Below are 15,580 nucleotides of genomic sequence, written 5' to 3'. Positions count from 1 at the left end.
GCATGAGCCAGTCAGTCACCAGGTCTCAGAGCTTCTCCCTTCCCCTGAGCTTAGGATGCTATCTCTCCTTTTCCAGCTCCATGGTCTCTATCCCACCTGGGAGCCTCCTCATCCGATGATCTGTTTCTTTCTGAAATAGATCTCAATACCTCTTCAAAAAACACCTTTTTCATATTACAAAAGCAATAAATATTTATTGTAGAAAATTTTTAAAATGCAGATCAGCAAAAAGAAGACAGTAAAAACCACCTGTAATTTTTTATTTTTGTTGCGGTATGTGGGCCTCTCACTGTTGTGCCCTCTCCCATTGCAGAGCACAGGCTCCAGACGGGCAGGCTCAGCGGCCATGGCTCACGGGCCCAGCCGCTCCGTGGCATGTGGGATCCTCCCGGACCGGGGCACGAACCCATATCCCCTGCATGGGCAGGCGGACTCTCAGCCACTTGCGCCACCAGAGAAGCCCAACCACCTGTAATTTTATCAACGACAAGAGAACACTGTGGACATTTGGGTAAATATCTTTCTCCAGTTTTGTGTAAAAAAAGTGGTTGTTTTTTAGCTTTGTGACAGGGGGCTTCTCAGTTTCCTTCCCAGTCTATTTTCTTGTTCTTCTTTGTTCTGGGCTCAGCTGATGGAACCCCAGGAGCTACTGCAGGTGGGGAAGGAGAGCCTGCGGGGGAGTCTGGGCCACTCCCAGGGCTGAAGCAGGCTTCCGGGTTTGGGGTTTCTAGGTGGTGCCATTGACCACAACCCTTGGAGTGGGGTGTGGGGGGAGCTGAGCAGTGCCTTCCCAGGCTTCAGTCTAGCTGCGGTGGCTGGCGGGGAAGGAAGCGGTCTTGTGCTATAGGGCAAACCACTCCTCATTCAGGGCTTTTTGTTTAAGTGGGCAGGGGTGGGTTTGGGAGAAACAACCCAGTTTTTGTCCGTGTTTGTTTGAACTGTTGGGACCAATAGGTTTTGAATAAAACTGCCTGGAGGGCCCAGGCAAGCACCTAACCTTGGGAGTGGCAGGGTGGATGGGGAGAGTTAGAGCCTGAGGCGCTCAAGAGGACCTAAGACCTAAATTGCTGCAGGAATGTGGGCCCCCATTGCCAGTCTCCCAAATTTTCACAAGAAGCTAGAGATACGGGATTTAAAAAAAATAAACTTTCCTGACTCTTTAACTGTTAGTAACTAATTAAAGAAATTAAACTACTGTTTGGGTCACAGCCCAACTGGCTGCCAGCATGCAACCTTGCCAACTAGCCTTTACTGCACATCTACTGTGTACTTCACACAGGTTACTCTCCCTGATTTACTTGGTATGGAATCCTCTTCCTTCCCCTCTCCCTGTGTTGTGACCTCTATACTCCTTAAAGCCGAGTTTGGATTACCCCTTCCCCTGTCCCTCTGTTCAAATCCCCAAGTGCCCACCAATGTGACCTCTACCCACCAGCCTCCCAGCTTTTCCTCTCAAGGCCTGAGACAAACTGAGCAGCTTGCTGGACCCCAGTCACAACAAGACCCATGATCTCCCCTGCCCAGCTTTTGCTCACTATGATTTTGCTATGCCTGGAACACCCACACCCACCTGCTCATCTCATTTTATACCTCCTTCATGAAGCTCTTTCTTAATCTCCACGGCTTGATCAGCCTCTGTTTTATTCAACAGCCATTTGTGGGATACCTTGTATGCACAAGCAGATCCTAGCACGGTTGATACTGAGATAAATAAGACCCAGTCCCCATTCCTGCCCCCGAGGAGCCTTGTCCCTATGAGGGTAGGCTTATGCTAACATGGGCCATATGTATGCAGCAGAGCTGTGAGAGAATGGAGAGGGCAGCTGTAGAAACAGCGAAGGTCACGAGGTAAGTAGGAGCCTTCCAGGGGGTACAGAGGCATTTGAGGTGGAGGCAACTGCCTGTGCAAAGAAAGGAGGCATGACAGTTCTATTTATTTAGGTTGTGCCGGGTCTTTTTTTTTTTTTAATATTTATTTATTTGGCTGCATCGGGTCTTAGTTGCAGCACGCTGGGTCTTCGTTGCCGCGCATGGGCTTCTTTCTAGTTGTGGTGCGCAGGCTCTAGAGCACTCGGGCTCAGTAGTTGCAGCACGTGGGCTCTGGAGTTGTGGCGTGCGGGGCTCTCTAGTTGTGACATGGAGGCTCCAGAGCACGCAGGCTCAGTAGTGTGGCAGGCGGGCTCTCTAGGTGTGGCATGCGGGCTCTAGAGCATGCAGGCTTAGTTGCCCCACGCATGTGGGATCTTATTTCCCCGACCAGGGATCGAACCCGGGCCCCCTGCATTGGCAGCGCGGAGTCTCACCCACTGGACCACCAGGGAAGTCCTGGGAGGCATCAAAGTTCTGAGAAAGGGAGTCATTTGGCTGGGGATGGAGCAGAGAACAGCTGGGGACATCTCAGTAGTTTGGGGACCATATTGTTTTGTTACAGTATTTGCATTCCTTCCGCCTGCACTCCAGAGTGTAAGCTGCAGAAGAACAGGCACTGCGTCTCAGCTTTTATTGCTCCACACCTGACACCTGCCTGGGACTGTGTACTCTGGACCCAACCCTTGCAGCAAAGACAGCGCCCGGCAGTGGTGAGCGCGCCTCCTAGCGGCTCCTCCGCGCTCCCACCTCCTGTCACCCAGCTGACTCAGCCCTGCCCTCCTCCCTCCCAGCAGCTCTTTCTAGGGAAGGCGCTTTGTCTGCCATCATCTCACTACATCTCCACCTCTCCCTAAGAGGAGGATGCTCCCTTTGGTCCAACAAACACTTATTAAGCTTTTATTATGTGTTGATTACTCTTCTAGGCATTGGGATACAGAATTGACCTCAGCCCGGAAGTGCTCATAGAGAACCAAGGGATAATGAAGGTTGTTCCCAGTGCTGGGGAGACCAGAAGAGGAATAGAGCCCATTTCGAGCTTTGAAGGATGGATGAGTGGCTGGCAAGGTAGGAAGCAAAAATACTGTGTCTGGGAATTCCCCGGAAGTCCAGTGGTTAGGACTCTGTGCTCTCAGTGCCAAGGGCCTAAGTCCAATCCCTAGCTGGGGAACTAAAATCCCACAAGCTGCGTGTCTCGGCCAAAAAAAAAAATACAGTGCCTGATGAAATAGGAATAGCCACAGCACCGTAACAGGACCCACCCCCTGCCATCTACTCAGTTTATTGACCTACTACCATTTACTAACGTCGTAGAGGGGGTGTGGGGTGCTGGAGACCCAGAGGTGACTTAAGATACCATCTGTGTCTCCAGGAGCCCACAACCCAGTGGGAAGACAGATAAGTAAATGGAAAGGAAAAGGGGGTGCTCTGTGCTGGGGTGCTCTGTGCTGAAGGTCCTGTTAGCAGACACAGGGATGTAGAGTAGGGAGTGCCCCCCAGCCGTGTGTATGCAGGAGGATTTCAGGAATGAGAACTCGAGTTTAGGTTGAAAGATGAGAAAGGGGGAGGTGGTCCAGGCTGAGTACAACAGGTACTAGAACACAAAGGTGTGAGAAAGTTACCCATCCAAAGGAGGACCATCGTGGCTGCTAATAAGGTTCTGCTTCTTGATCTGAGTGCTTGGCTCCTGGGTGTGTTCAGTTACAGAAATTCATTGAGGCGTGCACTTAGGACTCAAATATGGACATTCACCTAGGTTGCCCTTCAATCCTTTAAAAGTAGCTCCCAACCTCTCACACTGCCGTTTGATTTTTCTGTATAGCATTTATCACAATTTAAAAGTGTCTCTTTTGTAAGGCTAGACTCTGGAGCCATAATGTAAGGGTTTAAATCAGTCCTCCGGCACCAGCTCTAGGACCTTAGGAACTGAACTTTGCTGAGTCAGTTTCCTCACCTGTAAAATGAGGATAATAGTACCTTCATCCCAGGGTTGTGTGCTGAGGCAATCACTTGAGATATGTAAAGCACTTACATAGTACTTCCTATGTGCTTAACTTACAAAACCAAATTTCTAATGACTGGCGGTGCCTGGTACATAGGAGCTCAATAATTTGTTGAAGAAATGGGGGCTTCCCGGCCGGTCCAGCAGTTAAGACTCTGTGCCTTGACTGTAGAGGGTGCAGGTTAGATCCCCGGTCGGGGAACTAAGATTCCCACATGTCCTGTGACGCGGCCAAAAAAAAAAAAAAAAAATTTTTTTTAAAAAGAAAATGAAGAAATGCATTAAAGGGATGATTTTTTTTGGGGGGGGCACCAAGAGGCAGGTAGCTCAAACAAATGCAGGCGTGTGTGTTGGAGAGAAGCACCTCAGCTAAAGGCTCCTTCCTCCTCTGCTCCTCAGAGACTGGGGAGCAACTATACTCCGGTAAAGAAGCAGAGGCTTCTGTGGGTGGCCACATGGGACCCCTGCACCCACACCAAAGGGAGCAGAGATAAGAACCAGGGTTCAGGGGACTTCCCTGGCGGTCCAGTGTTTAGGGCTCTGTGCTTCCACTGCAGGGGGCCTGGGTTCCATACCTGGTCAGGGAACTAAGATTCCCAAATGCCGCAGAAAAAAAAGAACCAGGGTTCAAGCCTATGCACCCCCCCACCCCCCTCCCCCGTCCTCAACTACACACTGCAGGCTCAAACCCGGAAGAAACGGTGCTCTGTGGCCTCCCTAGGCCCCCTATTCCCACGGCCCTTTCTCCCCTCCCCACCCCCTGGCGGTCAGACTTGGCACATCTCCTCACCCTCAGGGGCTGGGGCTAGGACAGTTTCGGGAAGGGCGGGAAAACCTGCTAAACAGGGTGACCAAAGCCTGAACCGGTAAGACGGGGCAGTCCCATCTCCCCCTGCAGCTCTGTCCCTCTCCTGGCCCACACAGCAGAGGCAGGAGACTCACAGGACAAATCACTTTATTACACTGTGGGTGGACTGGGGCCGGTGGGAAGTAGGGGAGCAGCAGGGCCCTGGGGGGCGCCGAGGATCTGGCTGTGTGTGCCAGGCCAGGCCAGGTTGGGGCTCACTCCGTGGGGAAGGGGAAGAGGCGGCAGCGGCCAGAGAGCCACTTTCCACTCCTCCCACCCACCCGGCACGGCATTAAATAAACAGAAAGCAGCTCTGTACAACACAGAATATACAGGGACGTCCTCCCCTGCACCCCAGCCCTGGACTTTGCAGGGTGGGAGGGGCAGCTCTGGAGGACGGGAGTTGGGGCCTCCAGCCTCTGATGCGACCCCAGGCCTCTTCTCAAGGTCGTGGGATGGGGGCAGGCAGCTCTGAACAGGAAGCAAAATTCCAACTTCCTCTGAAGTCCTAGGCAGACGGGTCCAACCATGCGTGGGACTCCTGGCTCAAAGGTTTTCTGCTCCTTGCAGACCCTTGAGCTTTCTCAGGAACAAGTAGCCTGAGCTTAGCTGAGACACCTCCAAGAGGGTCTGGAGCCCTGGCCCTGGAGGCAGATAGGCCTGGGAAACAGGCTGGAGGACTCTGGTCCCAAAGTCTTCCTCAGCCCAGGCCTCTACCTTGGCAAGGAGGAAGCAGGGCCAGGTGAGAACTGGCTAGAGCCCTCTAGAGCCCCAGGCTCAGAGGGGTCGGGTTGTTTGGTAGTAGACCAGATGCTCCGTGTCCTCGGTGGTGGATACCTTGGAGCTGGTGGGGGTAGAGGGTGGGGGGTGGTGGTGGCGGTGTCTGTGGAAGCCCTTCCTCTGGTTCCTGAAGCAGCAGTAACCCAGGATGGCTACCACCACCACGATGCAGGTTCCCAGGAGCACTGCAATGGCCACCTCCACGGAGTCTGGAGGAAGAAGGAGCCGAATGAGGTGCTCCCAGGACCTGCTCAGTTCTGACGCCCACCCCAACTCTGTAAGGAAGGGTCAAGGCAAATGGATGCCGGGTGTGGACGGCCCTCGGGCATGTGAGCAGCTCGATCAGCTCTGTTGGGAGCTCGGTGAGAGGGATTCTGATGGGCTTCAGGTCTCGGCTCCAGGTTGCTCTACTTGCAGGTAGTGTGGGGGAAGGCCCGGGGTGCTGACGGCACACACACCTGGCATTCATTTTTATGCTTCTCTCCCTCGCCCCTGGCAGATACCACAATTGATCGTGGCACTCTGTCCCTTCAGCCAACCTCAGGATCCTTCTCAGCACTGGCTTAGGCCGTCACAACCAATTGTGTGAGTTGATCCTTGAGTTGATACCTACTCAGTGGTGACAGGGCAGATGGCGGCTTACCTGTGTTGGGAATGGGGCTTTCCCGCCGCAGACCAAACACATCCTTCTCTACAAAATGATCAGGGCAGGGGTCGCGGAGAGACAAGTCAATATGAAGGGTTCAAAGACACAGCTGCTCTTCAGCAGTGCCCCAGACCCAGTGCCATCCTTTCCCACCCCTACTCCGGGTGCTCTGAGGACGAGGTGTGACCAGCCCAGGCCTTGGGACAGAGCCAAATGCTCTAGCTAAGCCTTTCCCCTCCCCATCTTCCGCCCCCCACTGCCCTGCTCACTGGAGATGCCACGACAGGACTCAAGGCACTGCTCCTCCTCCTCAAAGTTGTTCTTGTTGCCATAGCAACCACCATAGGTAAAGCGGGCGCAGCGTTCAGTGAACGGGTTGTAGTACCAGCGGGGGATGCTCTCCAAGCAGAGGCCCGTGTCTGGCAGGTCCACGCAGTGGCCTGGGGGGTAAGAAGCAGGCAAAGGGGTGAGTGTCCACGTGGCCTCCCTGCCACCACCAGGCTCCACATCGTTGCTGCCCACCACCTCCTGACCCTCCTCCTCATGTTGAGGATGGCTGTGACTCAATGAGGGCCTGGGGCCCCAGAAATATCTGGCTCATCTAAAGTGTTGCAAGGAAGATAGAGGAGAGTAAGCTTAGGCCCAGAATCACCCTAGACTTGACTCATATATTTTTCAATTTTCTTTCAGCATTCCCAATTCTATCAAGGTCTTGGTTTTCTCTCTAGCACTGGATAGTCTACCTTTTAACAAAGAAGGCTAAGGGTCTGAGCCTTGGCAGACAACAATGTCCAGCTAAAATTTATTACCACGTTTTATTATACTTATTTATTTATTCTTTTAAAATAAATTTATTTATTTTTATTTTTGGCTGCGTTGGGTCTTCGTTGTTGTGCGTGGGCTTTCTCTAGTTGCGGTGAGCAGGGGCTACTCTTCGTTGCGGTGTGTGGGCTTCTCATTGCGGTGGCTTCTCTTGTTGTGGAGCATGGGCTCTAGGCGCATGGGCTCTAGAGCGCAGGCTCAGTAGTTGTGGCGCACGGGCTTAGTTGCTCCACAGCATGTGGGATCTTCCCAGACCAGGGATCGAACCCATGTCCCCTGCATTGGCAGGCAGATTCTTAACCACTGTGCCACCAGGGAAGTCCCTATTATACTTATTTTAATAGTCAGTCTCAGATCGTGGCATATAATAGTGGCTTTTCATTTACGGTAGTGATATGAAATTTCCTTTTTAATACATTAAGTTAAATCAATAACATCTCAGTGATATGTAGGCATGGCTAAATTTCTGAACGTGTTAAGAGGATGTATGATGCTTGGGAAACATAGAAGGCAAGTCCAGGACACCCCCCACCCAGCTTTCTGCCCACAGCCTGGTACACACAGCAGGCCTTTGGCCCATTGATGGGATGAGTGAGGATAGCAGTGCCAGCCCTGACCCAGGGGACCTGGGCAGGAGCTCACCTTTGTCCCTGGGGAAATGGATCTTCTGGAGTTTATCGAAGCCTCTGGTATCTGCAAAGATGAAAGATCAGAGGCGCAGACCTGACAAGGGTCTCCCAGGTGTGGGGTGAGTGGTCTGGACCTCCCCTGCTGCGCCCACCGCCCTCCATCCCCCGGGCCTCACATTTTTCACAGGTGGCCTCATCGGAGGCGTCGGGGCAGTCGGGAGTGTCATCACACTCCAGGAAGCTGTCGATGCAGCAGCCATCACTGCAGCGGAACTCGCTGGAGTGACAGGTGCCAGAGCACACTGGGTGGGGGCGGGACAGGGTGGACAGTGAGGTCAGGCTCAAGCAGCGGCCAACAGATACCAAGAGTCCATCATCTACTTGGCCCTCTCTACCCCAAGGTGGCATCATGACACAACCCCGGTTCCCTTTCCACCCCTGTCCCTTATACCCTCCTAACATAAAACGGGCAGAAGCTGATAGGAGGATCCTGGGCTACAAGGGCTGGGGCACTTGTGGGCCTTCATTCTGATGGTAGGAATGGGTTGTTGGGCCAGGGCAGTGTGGTCAGGGGCCTGGACTTGACAGAGGCTGGGGAGCTGGCAGGGGTGAGGGGAATAGGGACAGAAGCAAAGCCCACCTGGATGATGCCTTTCCACTGAGGGGCCTGGGAGAGAAAAACAGAGAAGTGAGAGGAGGCAGGGCCAGGCCCCAGCAGGGATGAGCTGATAGGGGGGCCCGGGGACGGGGGATTCCCACGCCTACCTCCCTGACCCGTGACGAGAGAACACCTACCCTGGGGGAATGTCACCTGAGCCCCAACACTGCTTCACAAAGGCCCACCTTGCACATTGCGGCAGGCGAGCTTGCACTCTTCTTCCCGAAGGTAGTTGTTCTTGTTGCCCAGACAACCTCCATAAACAAAACTCTTGCAGATCTGTTCTGTGGTGTCGTAGTACCAGCGGGGGAAGGAACCACGGCAGCGGCCCACCTTGCTGGATGCAAGGCAGTATTCTGGGGGAAGGAAAGCTGGTGAGGGAGCTCCGAGAGCCAATCAGCAGAGCCGGAGCAGGGTGCAGGGTGTGGGTGAGTCCTGGGTCTGCCTCCCCACCCCCTTCCTCACCTTCTGTCTGCTTGGGGGACAGCACAGTGACTGTGATGTTGGACGTGCTCTCTCGCTGGTCTGAACCAGCCACCGTCAGCTGGAACAGGTAGCTGCCTTCCTTGAGTCCCCACAGCTCCACCTGGTCTGGATCATTCCTCTAAACACAGGAGTGGCCATCAGGCTGGGACCGCTTGATGCCCCTGGTTGGCCCCAGGTCCTCCCAGTCAGCCCCCCTACCCCACTGCGGGGAGCCGAGGGACTTGGTATTAAATGGATCCTCAGCTTCTATCCACCCCACCCCGTCTGGAGCCGCAGTTCGGCCTACAGCCCCAGAAAGGGGGCCCTGGAGAGCTGAGGTGGGGGTCAGGGAGCCAGCCCAGCATCGCACCTCTACCCTGACGTCTGTGTCACCCTGCAGTAGGCGCCAGTCTGTGTTCTCCACACCCTTCAGCACCAGGGGTTCCTGTGGCTGTACCTTCAAGTCTGTGCCTTCCCAGGCCTTGGGGATCCGGGACCCTGGGAGGAAGGTGAGATAAGGTCAACTCTCAATGAATGGACAGGATCTCTCCTAGAGTGGGGGGCTGGTGCCTTATGGGTCACAACTAGACCAACCTAGGACTTGGCAGCCTGCCTGAGACACAGATGCGATTTCACAACTAAACCATCTTCTTGCCCTCTGTTTAGATATATCATACTTAAGACATTTTTATGTTATAAAACCAACTTTCTGAAGCAAATAACTAAACAGCATTGCCATCTGATCCCATTTAGGAAAAAAATTAAAAAATATATAGATATATATATCTATATATATCAATATACATATACAATATATATATACACTATATATATCAATATATGCACGTATATTCGGAAGGGGGACTTTTCTTGTTTTCTACAATAAGCAGGTACTTGTGCTAATTGCTTTAAAAAGCTAAGAGTAACGATACTTTTGAAAAGCCAAATAAGTCAATGAGTAAATAACACCATCACCCCTCGCCCTGCAGCCCACATCACTGCTAAGAAGCCCATCCGGACAGAGACCTTGAGCAGAGCCCTGGGCAGCACCACGTCAAGCCTTGGTGTCCCATGATGATTGGCACAGGAGCAGGATGCCTCTGCCACCTCAGACAGACTCTGCCTCCAGTTACAAGGGGGCACAAGGCAACCATACCCTCCCCCAACCAGGGTCTTCAGAGCGGGTGTGGCCCTGCTGACACCTTGAGTTTGGACTTCTGGCCTCCAGAACTGTGAGACAGTACATTTCTAGTGTCTTCAGTCACCCAGGGTGTATAACATGGCACAGCAGCCTTAGGAAATGGACACACTGCCCTTGAGGGTACTACGGTCCAGTTAGGCAGGTAAGACCCAACAACAGGAAGCAAAATGGGAGAAAGACCCAACAAGATGAAGGGCTGTGTGATACATGTACAAAAGGAGGTGGATGTTTACAGAAGGGAAAGCCCACAGCAAGCTAGAGGAAAAAGGCAAGGCTTTGTGAAGAAGGGAGAAAGGATTTTTGGATCCTTTTGTTTTTATTTGTTTGGTTGTGGGGAAGAATGTTGGTGGTGTTGATGACAGCAGAAAACATGATGAGCCAAAGCAAGGAGTCGGGAATTTGTAAGACTGGTTAGGTGGACATTGAGGAGACCAGCTGGGCTGGATAGATCCTGCCACAACTGCATTCTCGTCCCTCTTTCCAGATGAGCAAATTGACACCAGAGAGGTTAAATGACTTGCCCAGGGTCGCTCAGTTTCAAAACGGCAGAGCTGGGGTTTGAACCCTGGTCTGATTCATGCTCTCTCCAAAACATCAAAACACCATGCTGCAGGCCATATGTGCTTAGAAGTGTGATTCTTTAAATAATCTTTATAGTCTTTGGGTTTTGTTTTTGTTTTTAGCTTAGGTAATACATGTACATGATGAAATATGCAAAAAATACAAAAGGGTAGTGAGAATTAAGTCCCTGATTCTTAAACCCCCAGGTTCCTCTCTCCAGAGGCATTCTCAATTACTAGTTTGGGTGTGTGTGTATGTGTGAGTATCAAGAGAGAGTGTATAGAATATTCACAAGCATGCTAGTTCTTCATCTTGCTTTTCCCTTAATATATACTGGAAATCAGTCATAGCAATATATAAAGAACTACTTCTTCCTTTTTTTTGTTGTTGCATAGTACTTATTGTATGAATGCACCAAAATTTACAACACATTAACCAGTCCATCAGTCTAGTCTCTCTTGATGTAGGTCCTTCTTTCCTCCCTCCCTCCCTCCCTACTAAGAACTAACCCTTGCTACCTCAGGGTTTATTATTATGATTAAAACAGCACCACAGTATCCAATTATAGGATGTGTTGACAGACACTGAGCTTGTTTCCAATTCTTTGCTCTTATAAACAATGGTACAGTGACTGATTGCCTGGTAAGTTGTTTTACACAAGTTTAAGCATAGCTGCAAGATGAGTTCCTGCAAGTGGAGTCATGTTGAGGGTTATATGCATTTACATTTTGGGTGGGTATTGCCCAACTGCCCTCCACAGAGGCTCTGCAGAGGGTGACATCAAGTTTAAGAGTTCAAAGAAGAGAAGGTAGAGATAAGAACAGCTGGTAGGAGGCTGAGTCACAGAGATTCCTCTTTGATGAGGCAGAGCAAGCAGAGCCAACAGGGAACTCTCAGAGGGTGGTCCCAGAGGTGAGAAGACCAGGACACACAGTGACAGCAAAGGGATGGGAGGGGAGAACTTCCACAGAGGAACACATCCAATGGTGCAGAGGGCTACGGGAATGAGGAAAGGGAACCTCGGTTGAGGGGAAGTAAGAGACCAGGAGAGCAGGAAAGTACCTGTTTGGAACCAAGCCCCAGCCCAGTGGCTTAAGGGCCCAACAGGGGCCATCCCCAGGCCCTGAGGTGAGAGGCCAAGCCAAGGGGGCAGTGAGCTGGGAGGAGCCCATTCCTCCCTCCTTGCGTTTTTCAGAAAGTAATCAACAGTCAAAGGGGAAAGGAGACAGACTACTTGGCAGTCTACTAGCAGAAAGATAGGCTAGCCCCACTGGCCCCTAGGGTGGAAGTGGCAAGCTGAGTGGCACGGCAGATCTTGGGCCAAATCAGCAATGTCCACTCACACACAGCTGGCCCTCTCCAAGCCCCAGCCCCCAGGAGCAAGGGGCAGATGCCCTGCCCTACCACTACTCCCTTTTTCCCACCCCCAAGAGAGCAAAGGGCCAGAGTAGCAATAAAGCCAGCCCCTCCCCCAGCTGCCAGGCCTCAGGACTCTCAAGGGAAACACAGACTCCACCTTCTAAGCCACTCCTCCAACGGAAAGAGGGGGAAGGGGAGAGGAGGAAAGAGCAGGGTGCTCAGGAGGCCCCAGCAATCTGGACTGGCCTGGCCTGGCCTGGCCATAGGCAGGGAAAGGGGGAACAGATCAACCCACCCTGGGGAGGATTCTCCCCAGTAAATCAAAGGTTTTAGAAGCCCTGAGCACTTGCCCACTTTGCCTGCCTAGATCTACCCTAGCCTAGCCTCCAGGATGCCACAGTGGCTTGACCCTCTTTGTACCCTCTTTGTACTTCCAACCTCTCTAATAGGACTCAGCTGAGAATGGACTCCTTGACATGCACATGGCATCCCCCACTCCCCAAAACGCTGCGTTGCCCTGAAATGGCCTGGGGCCCATACTAAGTCCAAGGTCTACCCAGCTCCCCACAGGTCCCAGGAAATCCCCACTCCATCCTGTCTTGTGCCAACCAGGCCAGTCAGGGGGTGGGGAGGTTTCCAGATGAGGAAGGCCCCATCCAGCTCAGCTTCCTGACCAGATCCCAGAGTTTCAGGTGCTAGCCCTACAGTGAGGGGTCCTGGCAGAACAGGGAGGGCAGGCAGCTCAGGTCAATTAGAGTCATCACCACCTACACTCTGCTGCTTCCTTGTGGAACAGGCTCAGGCCCTGGCCCAGTGGGACTCAGTGGCCCAGAGACAGTGTCCCCCTCCCGGAATCTCCACCCTACCTCTCCTCAGAGATCCAGAGCTATTGGAAGAATAGGGAGAAGAGGAAAGGCTGGAGAGGAAAGTCCCTTTTCTACTTTCCAGGACTGAGATCACCCAGCTCCACTCCAATCCTGGCGCCTGGGCTCCCCAGTCTCTGGTTCTGTTGTCCACTGAGCTGTCCTGGATCAGAGACAGGTTTACCAGAAAGGTGGTCTTGTGTGAGGAACAGCACAGGACTTTTGGAGGTCCTGCCTGGGGTTGAGTCCCAGGTCTCCCATTTGTGGGCAGTGTTATCCTGGGCAAATTATTATTATTATTTTTAATCATTGTTTGTATTTACGTCATATTGATTGTAACTTTTCCTCTTTCATTTTAATTGTACTTATTTGGGCCCCCTCTCTTTTTTTTCTTGACGAGTCTGGCTAAAGATTTATCAATTTTGTTTATCTTTTCAACAAACCAGCTCTTAGTTTCATTGATCTTTTCTATTGTTTTTTGGTCTCTATTTTATTTATTTCTGCTCTGATCTTTATTATTTCCTTCCTTCTGCTAATTTTTGCCTCTGCTCTTCTTTTTCTAATTCCTTTAGGTGGAAAGTTAGACTTTCCATTTGAGACTTCTCTTGCTTCATTAGGTAGGCCTGTATTGCTATAAACTTCCTTCTTAGAACTACTTTTGCTGTGTCCCACAGATTTGGGAAAGTTGTATTCCTATTTTCATTCATCTCAAGGTATTTTTTTGATATCCTCTTTGATTTCTTCATTGACCCATTACTTTTTTTTTCGCATGTTTATTGGAGTATAATTGCTTTACAATGGTGTGTTAGTTTCTGCTTTATAACAAACTGAATCAGTTATACATATGTTCCCATACCTCTTCCCTCTTGCGTCTCCCTCCCTCCCTATCCCATCCCTCCAGGCGGTCACAAAGCACCGAGCTGATCTCCCTGTGCTATGCGGCTGCTTCCCACTAGCTATCTACCTTACATTTGGTAGTGTATATATGTCCATGCCTCTGTCCCACTTTGTCACAGCTTACCCTTCCCCCTCCCCATATCCTCAAGTCCGTTCTCTAGTAGGTCTGTGTCTTTATTCCTGTCTCACCCCTAGGTTCTTCATGACATTTTTTTTCTCTTAAATTCCATATATATGTGTTAGCATACGGTATTTGTCTTTCTCTTTCTGACATACTTCACTCTGTATGACAGACTCTAGGTCTATCCACCTCATTACAAATAGCTCAATTTCGTTTCTTTTTATGGCTGAGTAATATTCCATTGTATATATGTGCCACATCTTCTTCATCCATTTAACATGGGAGTCAGTTTCCTAATCTAAAAGTGGGATGACTACTAACACCCTTTTCAGAGGTGGTTGTCATGATGCCTAAGTGAGAGGCTGAGTGGCATAGCAATCAGCAAACTGTAGAGAGCTAACAGAGGTTATCAGAGTGACCCATCCCTGCCCCGGAGCCCCACCTGGCCAGAACAGCAGGTGGAGAGAATGGGGACTGAAGGTCTCTGGAGGGGCCCTGATCCTAGCTAACTGCTCAGTCCCAGGAGGAAAGAGAAGGAGCCTTGGGCCCGACTTTGCCCTTATTCTGGAAGTAAACAAGGTGAGCAGACAGCTTGGTTACCAGATCCTGAGCAGGGAGAGCCCTGCCTGACACACACACACACACACACACACACACACACACACACACACACACACACACACACACACACACACACACACACACACACACACACACTTCCCTACCAGATATACATACCAGTGGGCTGACTCACCCAGCAACCCTCCTCACCCCCACCCCAGAGGCTCTAGGCTACTGCGCCCTCAATACCGCCCCCTCCCCAGTTGGGTCACCCCCAGACTGCGCTTGTTCTTTAGACTCTGGGGGCCTGACAGTTTCCCCCAGACCACCAAAAAATCAGCTCGTGGGGGGAGGAGTGCAGAGAGATGCTATAACCAATCCCAAGCCCAGCAGTGGAGAAGGAACCTATCCTTCACCAGGTTCATTTGACAGGGCACCAAGGTGCCTAGGACAGTGCTCCGCCAAGGCGCCAGGCGTATCTTCTATCTATCTAGTCACCAGGTGGCCTCCAGACAGCTAACTCCCTGACTTGGCCTATTGGGGCCAGAAGTGAGAATCCGGAGAAGCTGCGTCCTCTCTCCTGTACACACATCCCAGAGCACCAACCCACTCAACATCCTCAATTCAGGAGCCAGTCTGTGCTCTAGGGTGTCAGCTCTCCCCACTCCTGTAGGCTGTCCCTTATTTACTGTTTGTACCGCCTACTTCTAAGGAGGAGTTGGGGTCGAATGGGACTCTCCTCCTAACTGCGTTCTGATGCCTCGCGCAGGACTCCATAACCAGTCCCTTCTCTGAGTTTCCCCGAATCCTGGCACCCTCGTCCTTACCTACGAAGCCCTGGGTCCGCAGCTCGAGGTAGGAGCGGTAAACCTCCCGCGTGAGGTAGTTGATGAAGCCCTTCCTGGGCGCGAACTTGCACACGAAGTTCTGCTCGTAGAGGCAGTTGATGAGGAAGCAGGAGGCGATGGCGTCCTCCCCGCCGTCGGGCTGCAACTCCACCAGCGCCAGATTGCAGTCGTTGGAGCTGCAGCAGGCGTGCACGCAGTCCCGGCCGCGGCGCACGGTGAGGGAGCGCAGGAAGGTGGCGCCGTTTCTCACCGAGGCGTCGGTGTCGAGTACGAAGGCAGGCACCCCGGGGGTAAAGCGGTCCAGGCAGTTGTCGGCCGTGAGCTGACTGGGGGGCACGGGCGGCGGCCCGGCCTCGGTGCCCAGGAGGCCGAGCGAGCAAAGGAGCCACACGGCGACCGCTGGGATGCGGGCCTGGGAGAGGCGGGCCCCGGCCATCATCCCCCCAGGGACCGT

At 52.1% G+C, this 15,580-nt stretch overlaps 1 protein-coding gene across 5 annotated transcripts; it reads right to left on the bottom strand.

Annotated features, from left to right (window-relative positions):
• Positions 1-4,806: 4,806 nt before the first annotated feature.
• On the bottom strand, positions 4,807-15,565 carry SPINT1 (serine peptidase inhibitor, Kunitz type 1). 5 transcript variants are annotated; one of them, XM_067743493.1, is made up of 10 exons: positions 15,106-15,565; positions 9,086-9,213; positions 8,716-8,854; positions 8,436-8,606; positions 8,233-8,259; positions 7,769-7,894; positions 7,606-7,656; positions 6,411-6,581; positions 6,139-6,186; positions 4,807-5,704 (listed from the first exon to the last, which is right to left on the bottom strand). In XM_067743493.1, the coding sequence occupies exons 1-10, from the start codon at positions 15,563-15,565 to the stop codon at positions 5,493-5,495; spliced, it is 1,533 nt and encodes a 510-aa protein (XP_067599594.1). In that variant the 3' UTR covers positions 4,807-5,492. The 5 variants fall into 5 exon arrangements, with proteins under 5 accessions (XP_067599594.1, XP_067599620.1, XP_067599612.1 ...); XM_067743519.1 differs by having other exon boundaries at positions 4,807-5,559; XM_067743511.1 differs by lacking the exon at positions 6,139-6,186.
• Positions 15,566-15,580: the final 15 nt, after the last annotated feature.

Source organism: Pseudorca crassidens, chromosome 1 (genome assembly GCF_039906515.1).
Source record: "Pseudorca crassidens isolate mPseCra1 chromosome 1, mPseCra1.hap1, whole genome shotgun sequence".
Taxonomy (NCBI): Eukaryota; Metazoa; Chordata; class Mammalia; order Artiodactyla; family Delphinidae; genus Pseudorca; species Pseudorca crassidens.
The sequence above is the reverse complement of the archived record's forward strand: the minus strand, read 5'-3'. Positions and strand labels throughout refer to the sequence as shown.